General features: G+C 46.7%; 1 protein-coding gene across 7 annotated transcripts in view; it reads left to right on the plus strand.

Moving 5' to 3' along the window:
- PLXNA1 (plexin A1) overlaps positions 1 to 13,877 on the plus strand; it is a 312,844-nt gene that overhangs the window by 204,769 nt on the left and 94,198 nt on the right. For all 7 annotated transcript variants that reach the window (XM_088450221.1, XM_088450220.1, XM_088450216.1 and 4 more), the window contains exon 10: positions 8,311 to 8,511. In XM_088450221.1, coding sequence (XP_088306347.1) covers positions 8,311 to 8,511 — 201 coding nt within the window. The remainder of the gene's footprint in view (positions 1 to 8,310; positions 8,512 to 13,877) is intronic.

Genomic DNA, 13,877 nt, shown 5'->3' on the forward strand with positions numbered 1-13,877 from the left:
GACTAACCCTGCTAGGAGACGCAGCGACCGGTGGCTATGTTCTAACGTTATAACCAAAGCTGTCTTTGTGTTTGGCGTTATTGTAAATTTATAGTGCTAGTTGTCAAAACATTACTTTAATCAGAAAGTGTTGAAAAGATTGAATACAGGTCTTTGGCTCCGATCCCATAATGTGTTTTTCGGCCATAGTTTGCGGTGGAGTTCGGATACACATTTAATGCAGCGACAGGCTTGTTACTTTGAAAAGTCCGTACTTGTGCATATTTCACCCTTTGCAACTTGTCAGAGTACCTCAGCAAAGTGGCGATGTCTCATGGTGCCCGACAATATGGCGTCCTACACTCGATAGAAGGTTCATCTTAACCACCAGTGTGGCTTTGACCTGTTTTTTCCTTTGAATCCTGCCAGACCGGGATTATCCTGATCTAAAATATTCGACAAGCTCATAACGTAATCACAGATATATTTGAGACTGTTACCAGCAGCTTATTGATTGGTATTTTTGGCTTGTTAATGAGCCTATTGTAGGTTTTTGTCCTCGTGATTCTGTGAATAGCCTTAAGCCATCACAAGATCCACATAACCGGGATAAACCAGCCAATTAGGGGAATATAGATGAACTTTCATAGGCGGCTTTGTGGACTTTGCCCATAGAATGCAGAGCGTTACGAATGTGCTTATAGAGATTGCATTCTCTCAAGGTGTTCAGTATTAACGTGAAATCAATATTCCAGCCTAAACAGGCCGTTTGATTGTAAAAGCCCTGATTTTTGTTTATTTCCACGTACCCGTGGAATGCCAATGAGGGCTTAAGAGACACCGAGCCTCCAGAATGCCTGAGCAGGCAGCGGTTGTGCCGAGCCCCACATCAGCCGGCACTGCGCACTCGCCGTCTGGAAGATATTTATTGAGACTCTTGACAAGACAGTAAAGCAGCATTGAATTTGCATAGATCTGAGTAATTGTGCAACGTTCCCGGCCCCTGATTGGTTTCCGCCTTTCCATTTCCGTACTATTTTCAGGAGGCATCTTTCAAACCGTCTTTTGAGAGACCTGAGGATAAATCGTCAGATGACGCAGCACAGATTTATCATGTCGGTAGCGAGCGAGAAGAGCTATCCGTCCGCCGTCTAAAGAGGCTGACAGAGGACACTATTAAAGGGGAGGGGTGGCAGGGAGAGGGCTAAAGGCCAATTGTATTGACCTTTCCGATTACAGAGCTCTCTGTCACCATCACAATGAGCATTACTGCCTTTAAGTCACGTCTGTGACTAATGAACGTCATCACCCATGATGTGCTGTAGGACCACTCCGCCCACACTGTTCTCTCCTTGGGATAACTTTAGATTACACGAAATTCTGTCTTTTTGGAATTTTTTTGCAATTTCGAGCGGTTTAAAATATAATTTACACACAGGCGATATCCATTAAAGCATCAAATAGTTTTTTTTTCTTTATCCAATTGCCCCACTGGTGGCTTAAGTTCTGCAGTTCAGGGTTGGTGGGGAATGTTCAATACGCCTGTGAGAGGGAACTTAGGGGCAGGTTCTGAGCTGAGCCGGACGCACGTCGGCCTGCAGACAGATTTGGCGGATGTCCACGTACTGCGTGTGCGCCATACAATGAAATCGGAGACTGCACACCCACCCAATCAGGAACACGCACACAGATGGAGATGGCAAATGCGCTTCTAGTGACCGCGCCACGCTTTCTGTGAGATGAGCGGTAACTGGGCGGCGAAGCATGCGGAAACATGTCTAGTGGGAGAGTAAGCCAATGTCGGCAGCACGCGGACTTTGATGACACGCCGGTTTACAACTAAAGAGAGACGACCTGCACCTCTCCAGGATTTGTTGAACTAGTCCCACATCCCAAAAGTTTTTCTTTTAAATTTAATGTAAAGTTTCAGGATTATTTTCCCTGTTTTGTGTCCGTTACACTTCTCGAGTCTCTGACGTTTTGTCCTGCAGTCATTTGGGTTTAACATTCCGAGCCGAGTGGTTTGCGACATTTGTTTTTCCTACGAGAGCGGACGGTTTGTGTATGTACACGAGCCGGGGATATTCCAGATGCTTGTGACATTACATGTACAGTGTAGGCCGCCCTTGTTTCTTAGAAACCAAAACAAAACTTCTAAATTCTAAATGGGGTTGTGGAAAGACGTGATCGTGTAGTCCTGCCAGCCCCACTCGCAGCGACTGTCCAGGAAGCTGGGAGCGCAACCCCGAGCTATTCTGGGACGGTAAACGACTGTGGATTAACCTCTCCTCAGCCTCTGTCGTGTCTGTATTTATAGTCGTCCACAACATATATTTCCTCGGCTTTTCCTAGGCACGTGATGGTTTTGTATGTCTAACACAAGCAAATGCCGTAATAGTAAATATCGTAAAAATAGTGTTTCAGTTTTGTATTTCTACATACACTACTGTCTAATAATAATAATCCGCTTCCAACGCAGATCCTGTTCAGCTGGTTGCACAAGACCGTATTATCTCTTATTGGCCAGCGACCGCGCCGAATGTGCGCATTGGTCAAATGCTTTGCGGTCATCCTGAGCGACCTAAAATTCTGTCCGTTCAAATCAATTCACGACTGGACCAGACAAAGATTTTCATACAAGGTTTTCTGACGGTAATGCCTCTCCTTTCTAGTGGGGAATATTGATGGAGTATTACTTGGGTACTAAATGTAATTCTTGCCACTGGCTCTCCTGTATACAATATATTTGCTGCACAGTAGTAATGTACCTGGTTCTCCAGCTGTGCTTTGGGTGGGTTGGGAGCTGGAAGTACTCTTGTGATCCTGTAGAAGAGACTGGACGCTGAGCTCGTCAGTGGTGTAATGGTTTTATACACACCATGGAAATAATGAGCACAATACTTTGGCTGAGGGTTTTCCGTACGTCGCATAACACATGATTCCATCTCCGTGCTCCCTTGTGGACCCGGGTGCTTGACCCGCAGGTGCTTCCTGCTTTAGATCGCTTTGCATATTTTCGGGATGAGGTTGGACACCTGAACATTGGAATGCGACCCTATGCATTTGGGGTTAAAGAGCAATGATGTATGACGATTTGGGTAGCGGTCACTCCCGCGCACTACTGGTCACGATGCATCCTTCCAATTTATCTATCTCTTATCTGTCTTTTAATCAGTCTTCCCAGAACTGTGCTTATCTGCTGAAAACGTAACATGAAGGTGCTGGGTGGGTCCCATAAAAAGGTACAGGATACGATCGGAGGACCACCAGCCCTGAACCGCTGCAAAATCCTGATTGTCATGCAGAGTAGAAATGTCCGTGCACCCCTCCGCACATCAAAAAGAGCCCAGAAACATGCGCCATCTACACCCCTTTGTCATCTCATTACTCTGACTCTGCAAAAGGAAATCTCATTGTAGCTTTGTTCTCCAGAACACTGCCTTCCCCGTACTCTGCAAGGAACCCCAGCTCCACTAGGTGCGTCGGTAGTTTTTCACCATCTTTAATAAACCATCGATGGTTGAGCCCATGCGCGTAGAGGGGGCCGTCCATCTCTATCCGGGGATCATCCACTGGTGGTGAAAACCCACTTGCCATCAGACCGTTGATGGTCAGTGGCCACTCCTACCCTCGGCCTGCACAAACGCCCACCGCTTGCAAACTTATGTGACTGAGGGGAAATCTCTAGGCCCGTGTATTAGTCAAGGCACCTCGCGATTCGCACTGAGGCCCGGCCATGCCGTAAACTGATCCAATGTCTGTGAAAATGGAGGCCAGTCACTATGAACTGGTGTCATCACTGAGGCACAACAGGTGACGCGTCTCCTGCCTCAGTGTATCGATTGGTTGAATAGTGACACGTTAATGCAGCACGCTGGCAGTGGTAGAGTCTGAATATGGTTGTCGCTGTGTCTCAGTCAGCTGCCTGGCTGTGATCACATTACTGACATCTGTACATGTAACTTGTTCCTCCGCTGTGCCAGGGCACAGATGCTGCCACCCCAGGTACCGCTGCAGTTTGTGCTCTACCAGCTGTTGTGCCAGCTCCCCAGGTATCCATGTCCTCTTCTCACTAGGCCTCTCGGCGGGCACAGGTGTAAATTCCTGGCTGGTGTCTGGCTTCGTTCTGGGCTTCTCTTAATCTTTGTCGCCCTGTTGTGGTGGAGGCCAGAAATGTCTGCATCCACTTTCGCCCCCCTATGATCCCACAACTTACATATGTATGTTACACCATTTCCCTCCAGGAAGCTCACCGTCTAATTCCATTCCACAGTCTGTATTGTCCACCTGTCTCTTTAACACCTAACGTGGGCTAGTCAGAGCAACGTAACGTAAATCCAATAACTTTGTCACCCACTTAATAACGCCCTGTGACAGCTCGGCCCCCCGCGGACCTCCTGAGAGGGTCCCTCTAGTGCCGCTTTGCAGCTGTTGAAATTGCATTTCCCGTGTTTGCTGTTTTGCAATGAGCTAGATTTATGTTCCCGTCCAATGGAAGAAATATTAATGTGCTACCAGCGCAGAATGCGGCCTGCGTCCTGCTCGTACTTAAGTGACAAATGAATTGGGCCAGAGTGAAGCCATCCAGGACCTGTGGGGGGCGAATCGGGGGCTTGCGTCTGTGTCACGGACATCATTATTTGACAGGCGTGTTATTACTAGGCTTGGGCATCTAACCCTTTCAGCGCCAGGAAGAATTTTATGTCCGGAAGGTAAATGAAAGATGGTTTTCAGAGCTTTATCTGTGTGTTTTCGTCACGTGGCTCAGCTTTGTAGGTTTCACGTGTTCATCGTAAGTAAAGCGTAGCAATGGCTCAGCCACAGGGAGATTTCCGCTATGGCGATTGCGTGCCATAGTTAGGATTCTACATACGTAGGATGTATGCGAGCTGGGAAAGGTCGGGGTCTCGTATTCAATGTTCATTGTCCATAAATGATTGAAGAAATACTAGGCATTGGAATGCTTTCAATGACGCGCATTCCCCTTAGTGGGCAGCAGGTGGTACATTGAGCTATTTGAGCCGCGACCTGTACGTAGGTGTCAAAACCAAATAACCCCAATTAGAATATTTTATAATCCGTTACGCTGCTGTTTAAACAAAAAAAAAGAGAGAGAGAGATTCATGTCTAGTGTAACCTTGTATTTTTTTTTTCCTTATTTATAACGTGTTTTTTGCGATTGCATTCTACTGCGCAGGTACAGTTGGGAAATTTCCGTTGGTTCCGTCCGTGTTTCCACCTGTGTCTGACTCAGGATAAGCCTCATTTAAAAAAAAAAAATTTCATTTAAAAGAGAGGGAAAAAAAAGTCACCTTCGTCTTTTTATGAATTTCTTCCACTTGGCGTTTATGGTGTTAATCCCATGCAGCCCTTCCCTGAATAACCCGCTCCAGGGATCCCCCCCCCCCCCATCAAAACTTGTAGTTATCTTGCCTCCAGGCCTCCCTGCATCATAACATGTTATTAGCTCCCCCCCTGTGCTGTCTGCCCCTGTACTTAGACGTGCAATGTACCTGTCTCCAGGGTTCCCCCTCTCTCTACTGACCTTGTCCCAAGTGGCCTGACCCTGCAATAATGCACCACAGGTTGCATCATTCTAGTGCTGATTCTTAATCCCTGGGGGGAACCTCTGTTACTGTGTCAGCTGCTTACATTCTCCCTCCTAGTGTCTGTGTTAGGATGTGATGAGCTAGAGAGAGCGATTCTCCTGTAATGCCGGTGACCGTAGTGGCCATATGGGGTCCCCCATTATCCGTAGAGGTCTGTATACACCCTAGTTCTTTCGCTCTCCTGCTTGCCTGCTCTCGGGCCAGTCACCGGCAGTGTGAAGCACAGAATTCAGCTGATCCTGTTCATGTTAATCTGCTGCCATCTGCTCCCCTGATCTCTGCTTTGCTAACTTGCTTTCCAGACTTATGACTAAGAGGTTCTTACTGGTTAATCTTACCCCCCTTTACCACCTCGCTGCCAGTCTGCTGTCCCGTATTGTCGTGGTCAGTGTAGTTCTAGCTCACTTCTATATAAGAACTATATCACCCAGAATACAGTACAGCTGGTACAGAATGTGGGGCCTTGGTGCCAAAATCTCCGCCCCCCCCAGTTCTTCTCAAGATCATTCTAGGTTTCCCACACATGAAATGACTATGATTTTATTTTGTATTTTTTTTACTGTGTTTTTAAAATAGAAGAGCGCTTTTATAATTTCTTGTCCAACAGATATTTTGGCCGCCTGCCTTTTTAGACCACTAGGCTGACTTCTCAGTCTGTCCCCTGCTCGTGTTTCATTCAGTGACTAGGGAAAATGATAGCAAGACTAAAGGTGCCCACACACTGAACGACTTGCAAACGATGCAATGTCGTTAACGATTTCCCTTGAACTCCCCGGTAGCGCCCTGTCAGTTGTGGACAAACAATATCGTGCATGAAGTGTTCATTTTGACAAACGATCTTCTAACGACCTATCGTGCGTCCTTAACTATTTCCAGTGCATCGTTAACGAGATTGCCAGATCTTACCAGCAGGAGGGAAGATCTGAAGATGCGATGTACAACCCCCTGGTACGTGCATCGTGATCGTGAGTGGACACTCGCGATTCGCACCTATTTTACACGATTTGTCATTCCGATGCGTCGAAATCAGCAAATCGTGCAAAATATCTGACAGTGTGTGGCCACCTTTAATGTCTGGAACAGTGTAAATTCTAAATTCCTTATTATATACGATTGAAATGAAATGGTTAATGACAAGAAATCGTTCTCTTTTTCAGGCTTTCGATGGTCTGTAGAGAAATTTTTTTTTTAATAAAAGTCCCACTCCCTGGTAACCGAGAGGCTTCGTTAATTGAGTATGTTAATCACAGTACAATCAGGCTGTATAGCATGCTAATTGAGATGACTAGCATGCAAAACGGCCTGACCGTCATGCCAAAAGCAGGTTCTGCTGTCCTTGTACTCTTCCCCCAGTGCCGCCATGATAAGTGTTTGGTACTAAGCTGGGGTTGGCCGCGGAGTATGTGGGGCCACACGCGCGTGAATCACAGAGCCCATTCGTTTGGGGGCGTGACTGTGCCTCTTTAGCAGGCCTGGATCCTGGGACTTTGTACCTACCTTCTCCTGCTTAGCAACCCCCTGTCTTCATCAGTGAGAGACAGAGCTATACTGGGCATGCCACCAATTGCCATCCAGACAAACGTGTCAGAGGGAGGGCACGTTTGTTTTTTCGGGTACTGGCTTTTGATTGGCCTGATCTAAGCAATAGTGGTCATCACCTGCACAGTGGTAATAGCTTTTTTGCGTGACGAGCTAATACATATTAGATTGTAGCTTAGTCCAACACTGGAGCATTGCGTTTTCTCAGCACCGGAGACGTCGGTTCAGTTCCAGCCAGGCCCTTATCTTTGTGTGATTTGTATGTCATCCCCATGTTTCTGGGGATTTCCTCCAGGTGCTCCAGTTTCCACCCACGCTTGCAAAAATGGTCCCCGTGTCTGTCTGGTAAGGACAATAGAATTTAACCTCCAATGAGACAGGGAGTATTGTGAATGATTACATTAGAGCAACACCTGAGCCCACCCAATATGGCTGCTTCACCCTCGGTCGGTCTGTGTGTGTCTGTGTGATAAAGATTGGAAGCTCCAACTGAGCAGGGCCTGAAGTAAATTATTACAGAGAGCAACATCTGAGCGCGTCCAATATGGCTGCTTCACCCTCGGTCGGTCTGTGTGTGTCTGTGTGATAAAGATTGGAAGCTAAAACAGAGCAGGGCCTGAAGTAAATTATTACAGAGAGCAATATCTGAGCGCACCCAAGATGGCTGCCTCAGCTATACTGCAAAGTGTTTTGAGTCTTCTTGGGAGAAATTTACTATATATATATATATATATATATATATATATATATATATAATAAAAGTTGAGGTAGCAATTATAAATACATTAATCAGTGCTGCCTCATTCGTGTTGCCGCTCCGATCCTGTGTAAGCCCTGAGGTTGCTTAGTGAGCGCTGCCAACTAGGGTCCCATATTTTAGCACAAGATGAGCAATTCTGCACCGATAATTGCACCAAAAATTGTAATTCTCCATCATCTTCCTCGAGAGCGGATGTCCTCTTCACCCTGCAATGTAAGGGGTATACTGGCCTGGGGTCTATGGCGTGGCTGATGCGGGAGCGATAATTCTCAATGCAAATCATTTTTACTGAATATTTTTTTGGTGTTGATCAGCAATGGCGGGAGATTTAGTGTCAAACCGCAGTTTTTCCAGTCAGGGGTGTCTGCAATAGAGCCTGATGTCTTGTAGATGACTCTCCTCTCCCCCCCCTCTCTCTTACAGGACTGTCCTCAGATTCTGCCTTCAACTCAGATCTACATCCCGGTTGGCGTGGTGAAGCCGATCACACTGACCGCCAAGAACCTCCCCCAGCCCCAGTCGGGCCAGCGCAATTACGAGTGCATCTTCAACATACCGGGCAGCGTGACACGGGTGACCGCCCTGCGCTTCAACAGCACCAGCATCCAGTGCCAGAACACCTCGGTAAGGCCCGGCTCCAGTCGTTCTGTGAGACTTATTTGTTAAAGTGTCACTGAGCCTAAAATGCAGGGTGATTGGTGTTACAGGGGGATACCTGCGCCCAAAGGAGGCAGGCAATACTATATATGTATATTATGTGTGCCCGTGTACATTGACTCTATGATTCTTAGTACTGTTTTACTGGATAAAGGATTTTAGAGCATGATGATTAAAATGTGCAAAAATACTTTGAAATAAATAAAATACACAGATGTGTCCTCATACCCCGAGCGTCTATACGCCATGTGGCGCGACCGAGACGCTCCGAAAAGCAGCAAAGCGAAAATCCGCTCCAAGCGAACCAGAGATGCTGGACCGCGATTTAAATGCACAGGAATTGATTTTACAGACGTACAAAGTCGCTGGTGACTGAACTTTGCGTGAGATAGCAGCAGGCGCTGCACTAGAGCCCCTCTTACACAGATTTGCACGAATGTCGCACATCACATTGACCAGTGCAATGTAGTTCTGTCGCTCCCAGTTATATTATTTATGTGAATTGGATGCACAATTTGATAGAGAAAGACACCTGGCACGGCCAAGTTGCCCTGGACCTGGTGCGCCGAGAGGGACTATTTGACACGACTATAGCCAAAGTGTATGAGGACACATCTGTACCTCTGTATAGATAGAGAATTAAAAATAAATAAATGTGTATTTCCCCTAATAGCTCCTCATTAGATATGTTAGTAGTGCTCCTCATAGTAACTGTATAGCGCACTAGGATGTTATTATAAAGCACTATTGTCACTTTGCTTGGGAGCTGCTTGGATAATAAGTGTCTCAGTAACACATTGTGTGGAGATAACCTTGTTCTTTTTGCATTGGAGGTAAAATAATGACTTTTTACGAATTTCTACAGTATCTTAAATTAAAAAAAAAAAAAAAAACGAAATAAAATGCTCCTATCACTTCGTGAGACCTGCTCCCTAGTGACGTACACTGTGTCCTGACATGTTGCAGAAATGGAGATCCCTCTTGTTTCTCGTATCTTGTGTTTTTTTTCTCTGTAATTTATACCCTTTGACACAATTTGATGGTCTCACAAGTACTTTTTAATGACGTGTTACTATGAGTGACTGGGGGCTCAGTACCATTGCTCTCATACACTGCAGACATGGAGAGAGACTCCGCCAGAAAATGATTAATAACAGAAGACTATAGATAAGATAAGAGCGCTTCAGTATCGTCAAATCAGCGATATCTCCTATTCCTCGCACATCCAGCGCAGCCACTGGGATTAGCTGTACAGGCCGTCCTGGGGATAGCTGGGGGGGGGAGGGATCCTGAGGTGGCAGGAGAGTGACACATTATATTGGAGAAAGGCTGAGGGGGGGGGGGGGGGATATGTTTAAAAGGATTATGATCCTACCTCCCTTTGCTTGCCTTTGCCATATGCCACCGGCCCCAGCGGATTATTACCGGGTTTTGCAAATGAATTTGCTGAACTGTATTCACGATCCATATTGCTGACTGGAATTATCTTTTTCAATTGCAGAATATGATGTTTGGGGTCCGGTTTATAGGATTAGGGTGCGGGAAAACTATAGTTTTGGTTAATATTTTAATTTTAGATAATTGAAGACGATTTTCTGTTTCCTTCCTGCTGGTAACATAGGGCCTGATTCCCTACAGATCGTAACTGTGATTGCTATAGCGATTACGCACGCAGTTCAGCTACGATAGTACGCTAATCCATTGTGATCGCTATGCTGTCGCAGCACTGCATGAGGACGCCCACTTTACCCTACACACATCCGTAGTACTTAGCAAGACTGCGAAAACCATCGGTAACATCGAGTACCATCATAGCGTCACGCACACTTGCACAAGGTCAGACCTTACTTAATTGCTAACTTCAGCGCACGCTATGAGGCCTCAGGCATCACAGTGGATAATTTATGCACGCCCCTGCAACGGCGTTGAAACGCTCTGGCACATATGTTTCGCTGACCACCATCCTTTCGTCACCACCCCCAAATGGCACTTCCTGTCAATCACTCTGCGATGGGTCAGCGTAGTCACTACGATAGCAGTCCTGATCGCAGTGGCCGGTTTGCGCACTGCAATGCATGCACAGTACGCAACAATCGGCCGATTGCATGCGTATTAGCGATTGCGATCCTTGCTGAATGAGGCCCATAGATCCTTACAAATTATCGTTTTAAACAAAACAAAAATAGACTTTTATTACTAAATTATGGACCCCTATGTTCACATCCCTTCCCCCCCCCTCCCAGTGCAGCAAGCGTACGTCCTCAGACCATGGATCTCAACTCCGGTCCTTCAGTAACCCCCAACAGGTCGTGTTTTTCGTATTTAATCATGCACAGATAAGTTCATCTATTTGCTGGGTCAGTAATTTTCCCACCTGCTTCCACAGGCAGCAATCCTGAAAACATGACCTGATGAGGGTTGAGAAACACTGGCCTACAGTATATACTGAGTACTTTATGTTTGCAGGCATGAGCAGAACATACATTTTGAATTATGCATATACACGTTCCTAATTTCCCTATATCTGCTGGCTTGTGTGCTGTATATAATAGCAGGATATTCATGTGCAATTGGTGCCGTGTAATGTGTGGGGGGTTCTCATCCTTGTGCATACGGCGGACCCATTACTTCTGTTTTTTTTTTTCCTTTTCCTCTAATAAACCTATTTACATAGTGTTTACCTCCCAGAGGCACACGCGGGCTTTTATGATTACAAAACAGCAGCAAATTAAAGCACAATAAAACCCATCCTGAATATAATATAAATTCAGGAGGAAAATATATATTAGGTGAGACGAGAAGTTTGTTGTGATCCTGGGTCTTTTCTGTCGTGCGTGTGTGTGTGCGTGCGTGTGTGTGTGGGGTGGGGGTCAGGGAATGAGATTGACACCCGTCAGTGGAGCCATCAGCAGGGATGTTATGTGTACTTTGCACGTGTGCCGTAGTTGTCTGTATGGAAAATACATACCCATACACTCGTCAGTGGTGCTTTGCAGGTCAGTAACTGCGTCGTTAAGGCGCTTATTAGACACTGCTCAGAGTAATATTTTCAACAATGGGCGCCCCAAGGGCTCTGCAGCACCTTACAGAGGACAGAAAACAGTGTGAGCATAACAATAAAGAAATCACTTCTAGTACAGAACATTGCAGGACATGGACAAGGTTTATAAACAGTGATGCAGCAGCGGACATAGGGCCTGATTCAGAGACGGACCATTCACAGCTATTGCGAGCGGCCAGGATGATGGTCGCGATGGTCAGGACCATGGCAACCATCGGGGCTGGCGGTCAACATCGACAGCCACCCCTTTTGTAGTGAGCCACGGAGCGAGAGAATTTCTCTCTCGCTCCGGGGCTTGCGCACGCGCAGTGCGGCCTCTGCCCGTGCACAGAGAGCACACCATCGACCCACGCTCAAGCGCTTGCGAGCGGGTCTGAATCAGGCCCATAGTACACAAGTAAGTAACGGTGAGGTCAATCGTAAAGGTTTGGTGCCATTGTTGGCATTGTGGAGGAGATGATGGCATATAGGGAAGGAAAAGCACGTCGGGGTAAAGGGCCCTGCTCGTGAGAGCTTACACTCTAAAGCGGGCCAGGCCAACCTGTGGCTCTCCAGCTGTTGAGAAACTACAAGTCCCAGCATGCCTTGCCACAGTTTTGCTGTTAGGAAATACTAAAACAGTAGCAGGGAATTATGGGACTTGTAGTTTCACAACAGCTGGAGAGCCACAGGTTGGCCAGGCCTGCTCTAAAGGGAAGTGACAGACAGAGAGGGGCGTCACAGAGGGGAGGGGCTCTCGTCTGTTAACGGGAATAATAACGTTTTCATCATTCAGAGTGTTGGTGAAAGGCCTGTATGTTACTTACACATTTAGGAGCAGACAATAATACACTGTGGCCCAGAGCCTTGAATACTGGCTCATCCTTAGACCACATTAAACTTTGATTTGTAGATATTGTAATGCCCCCCCCCCTCCCCCCACAGATCTTTTTGTCACCCTGCAACTCCTGTGGTGCTTTTTCATGATGATTTCCCAGAATTCCCCTTATTTCGGGTCTATCAATTGCAGCCCTGCGCGTCTTCATCTAATATGCAGGTGTATTACATGTTGACTTGGCAATTTGCTCCTCATTTTTCTATATACTAAACATCTACTTTGTATGTGTGGGACAGAGCGGAGGCTGCAGGGTTTGTGCTCTATCTGAAGGCTCATTGGTGTGTAATCTGATGTTTATGTAAATGTGTTTTGGAGGGGCGAGCAGATGGGGGGCTTTCTGCTGCTTGTTAGAAGAGCACGCACGTGTGTGTGTGTGTGTGTGTGTTCGGGGTAGAAGGTCTTCCAATGTCCCAGGGAGATTTCACGCCGCGCCTCGGAGAGCTTTGAAGCCGGGTCAATGAGTGCGTGAAATCTATGAAAGAAGGTTCTCTTCGCCAAACCTCAGTAGATTAATTGTGTTTGCAAAGCTCTCCAGCCAAGAAAATACAGATCTAACGTATTGATGGACAAGGTGTCTCTGGGGGAGGCTGCTGTTCCAAGCTGCCCGCCAGCCGCCTCCTCTGCTGTCTGCCTGCCTGCCCGGCAGATCTCTCCTCCCTGCGTGTGTTTTTGGTGGCTCCTGGCGTTGTGCATCTGAGCACCTGGTTACCCTTATTGATGGACAACCGGTAATGCGCTAAATCCGTAACCCTCATTGCTTTAACCCTTACATTTCCGAAAGAGGACTTCAGTTTGGAAATCTGTGCATGGAAGACCTGATGGCGGAGATTTATCTCTGATGAACAGGTCTTTGGTGTCGTGTATTCATTCAGCCTGCAAAATAATAGGAGTGTGATGTGGAAATGGGAGCCAAGACAAAAAACTCCAAAATTGTGCATGTAAAAATTATTTACTCCTATACGCTGAGTTGGGGCATCACGTGCTGCACGGGTAGCATATGCGCCATATTTGTGTCGGACTTGCATCCGATAACCTCGCCACCTGGCAAAGATGCAAATGTAGACTTTGATGGGCACAAAACCGTCGCTGTTGTGATTATTGTACATAAAATAAAACCCATCTGCAGACTGTGTAATCTACTATCTCCTGTACGGGTGGAAGTAGCAATTTTTATTTTATTTTAAAATACACCCACAAAATCTTAAAACGGGCATGAAGCATGACGGAGGTACCTATCCGCCACAGAGGAGAATGCGCAATCGCCCAATCAGAGGGAGCTAGCTAACGCTGACGGACTTCCTCGCCCTCCGCCTGAATTAGCGCCAGCCTGCAGGTGATACGGCTACTGTCAGCCACTGTCTGGCGCTCCTGCTGCCACAATAGCTGGAGAACATG

Source organism: Taudactylus pleione, unplaced genomic scaffold, assembly GCF_031769625.1.
Source record: "Taudactylus pleione unplaced genomic scaffold, aTauple2 ptg000512l, whole genome shotgun sequence".
Taxonomy (NCBI): domain Eukaryota; kingdom Metazoa; phylum Chordata; class Amphibia; order Anura; family Myobatrachidae; genus Taudactylus; species Taudactylus pleione.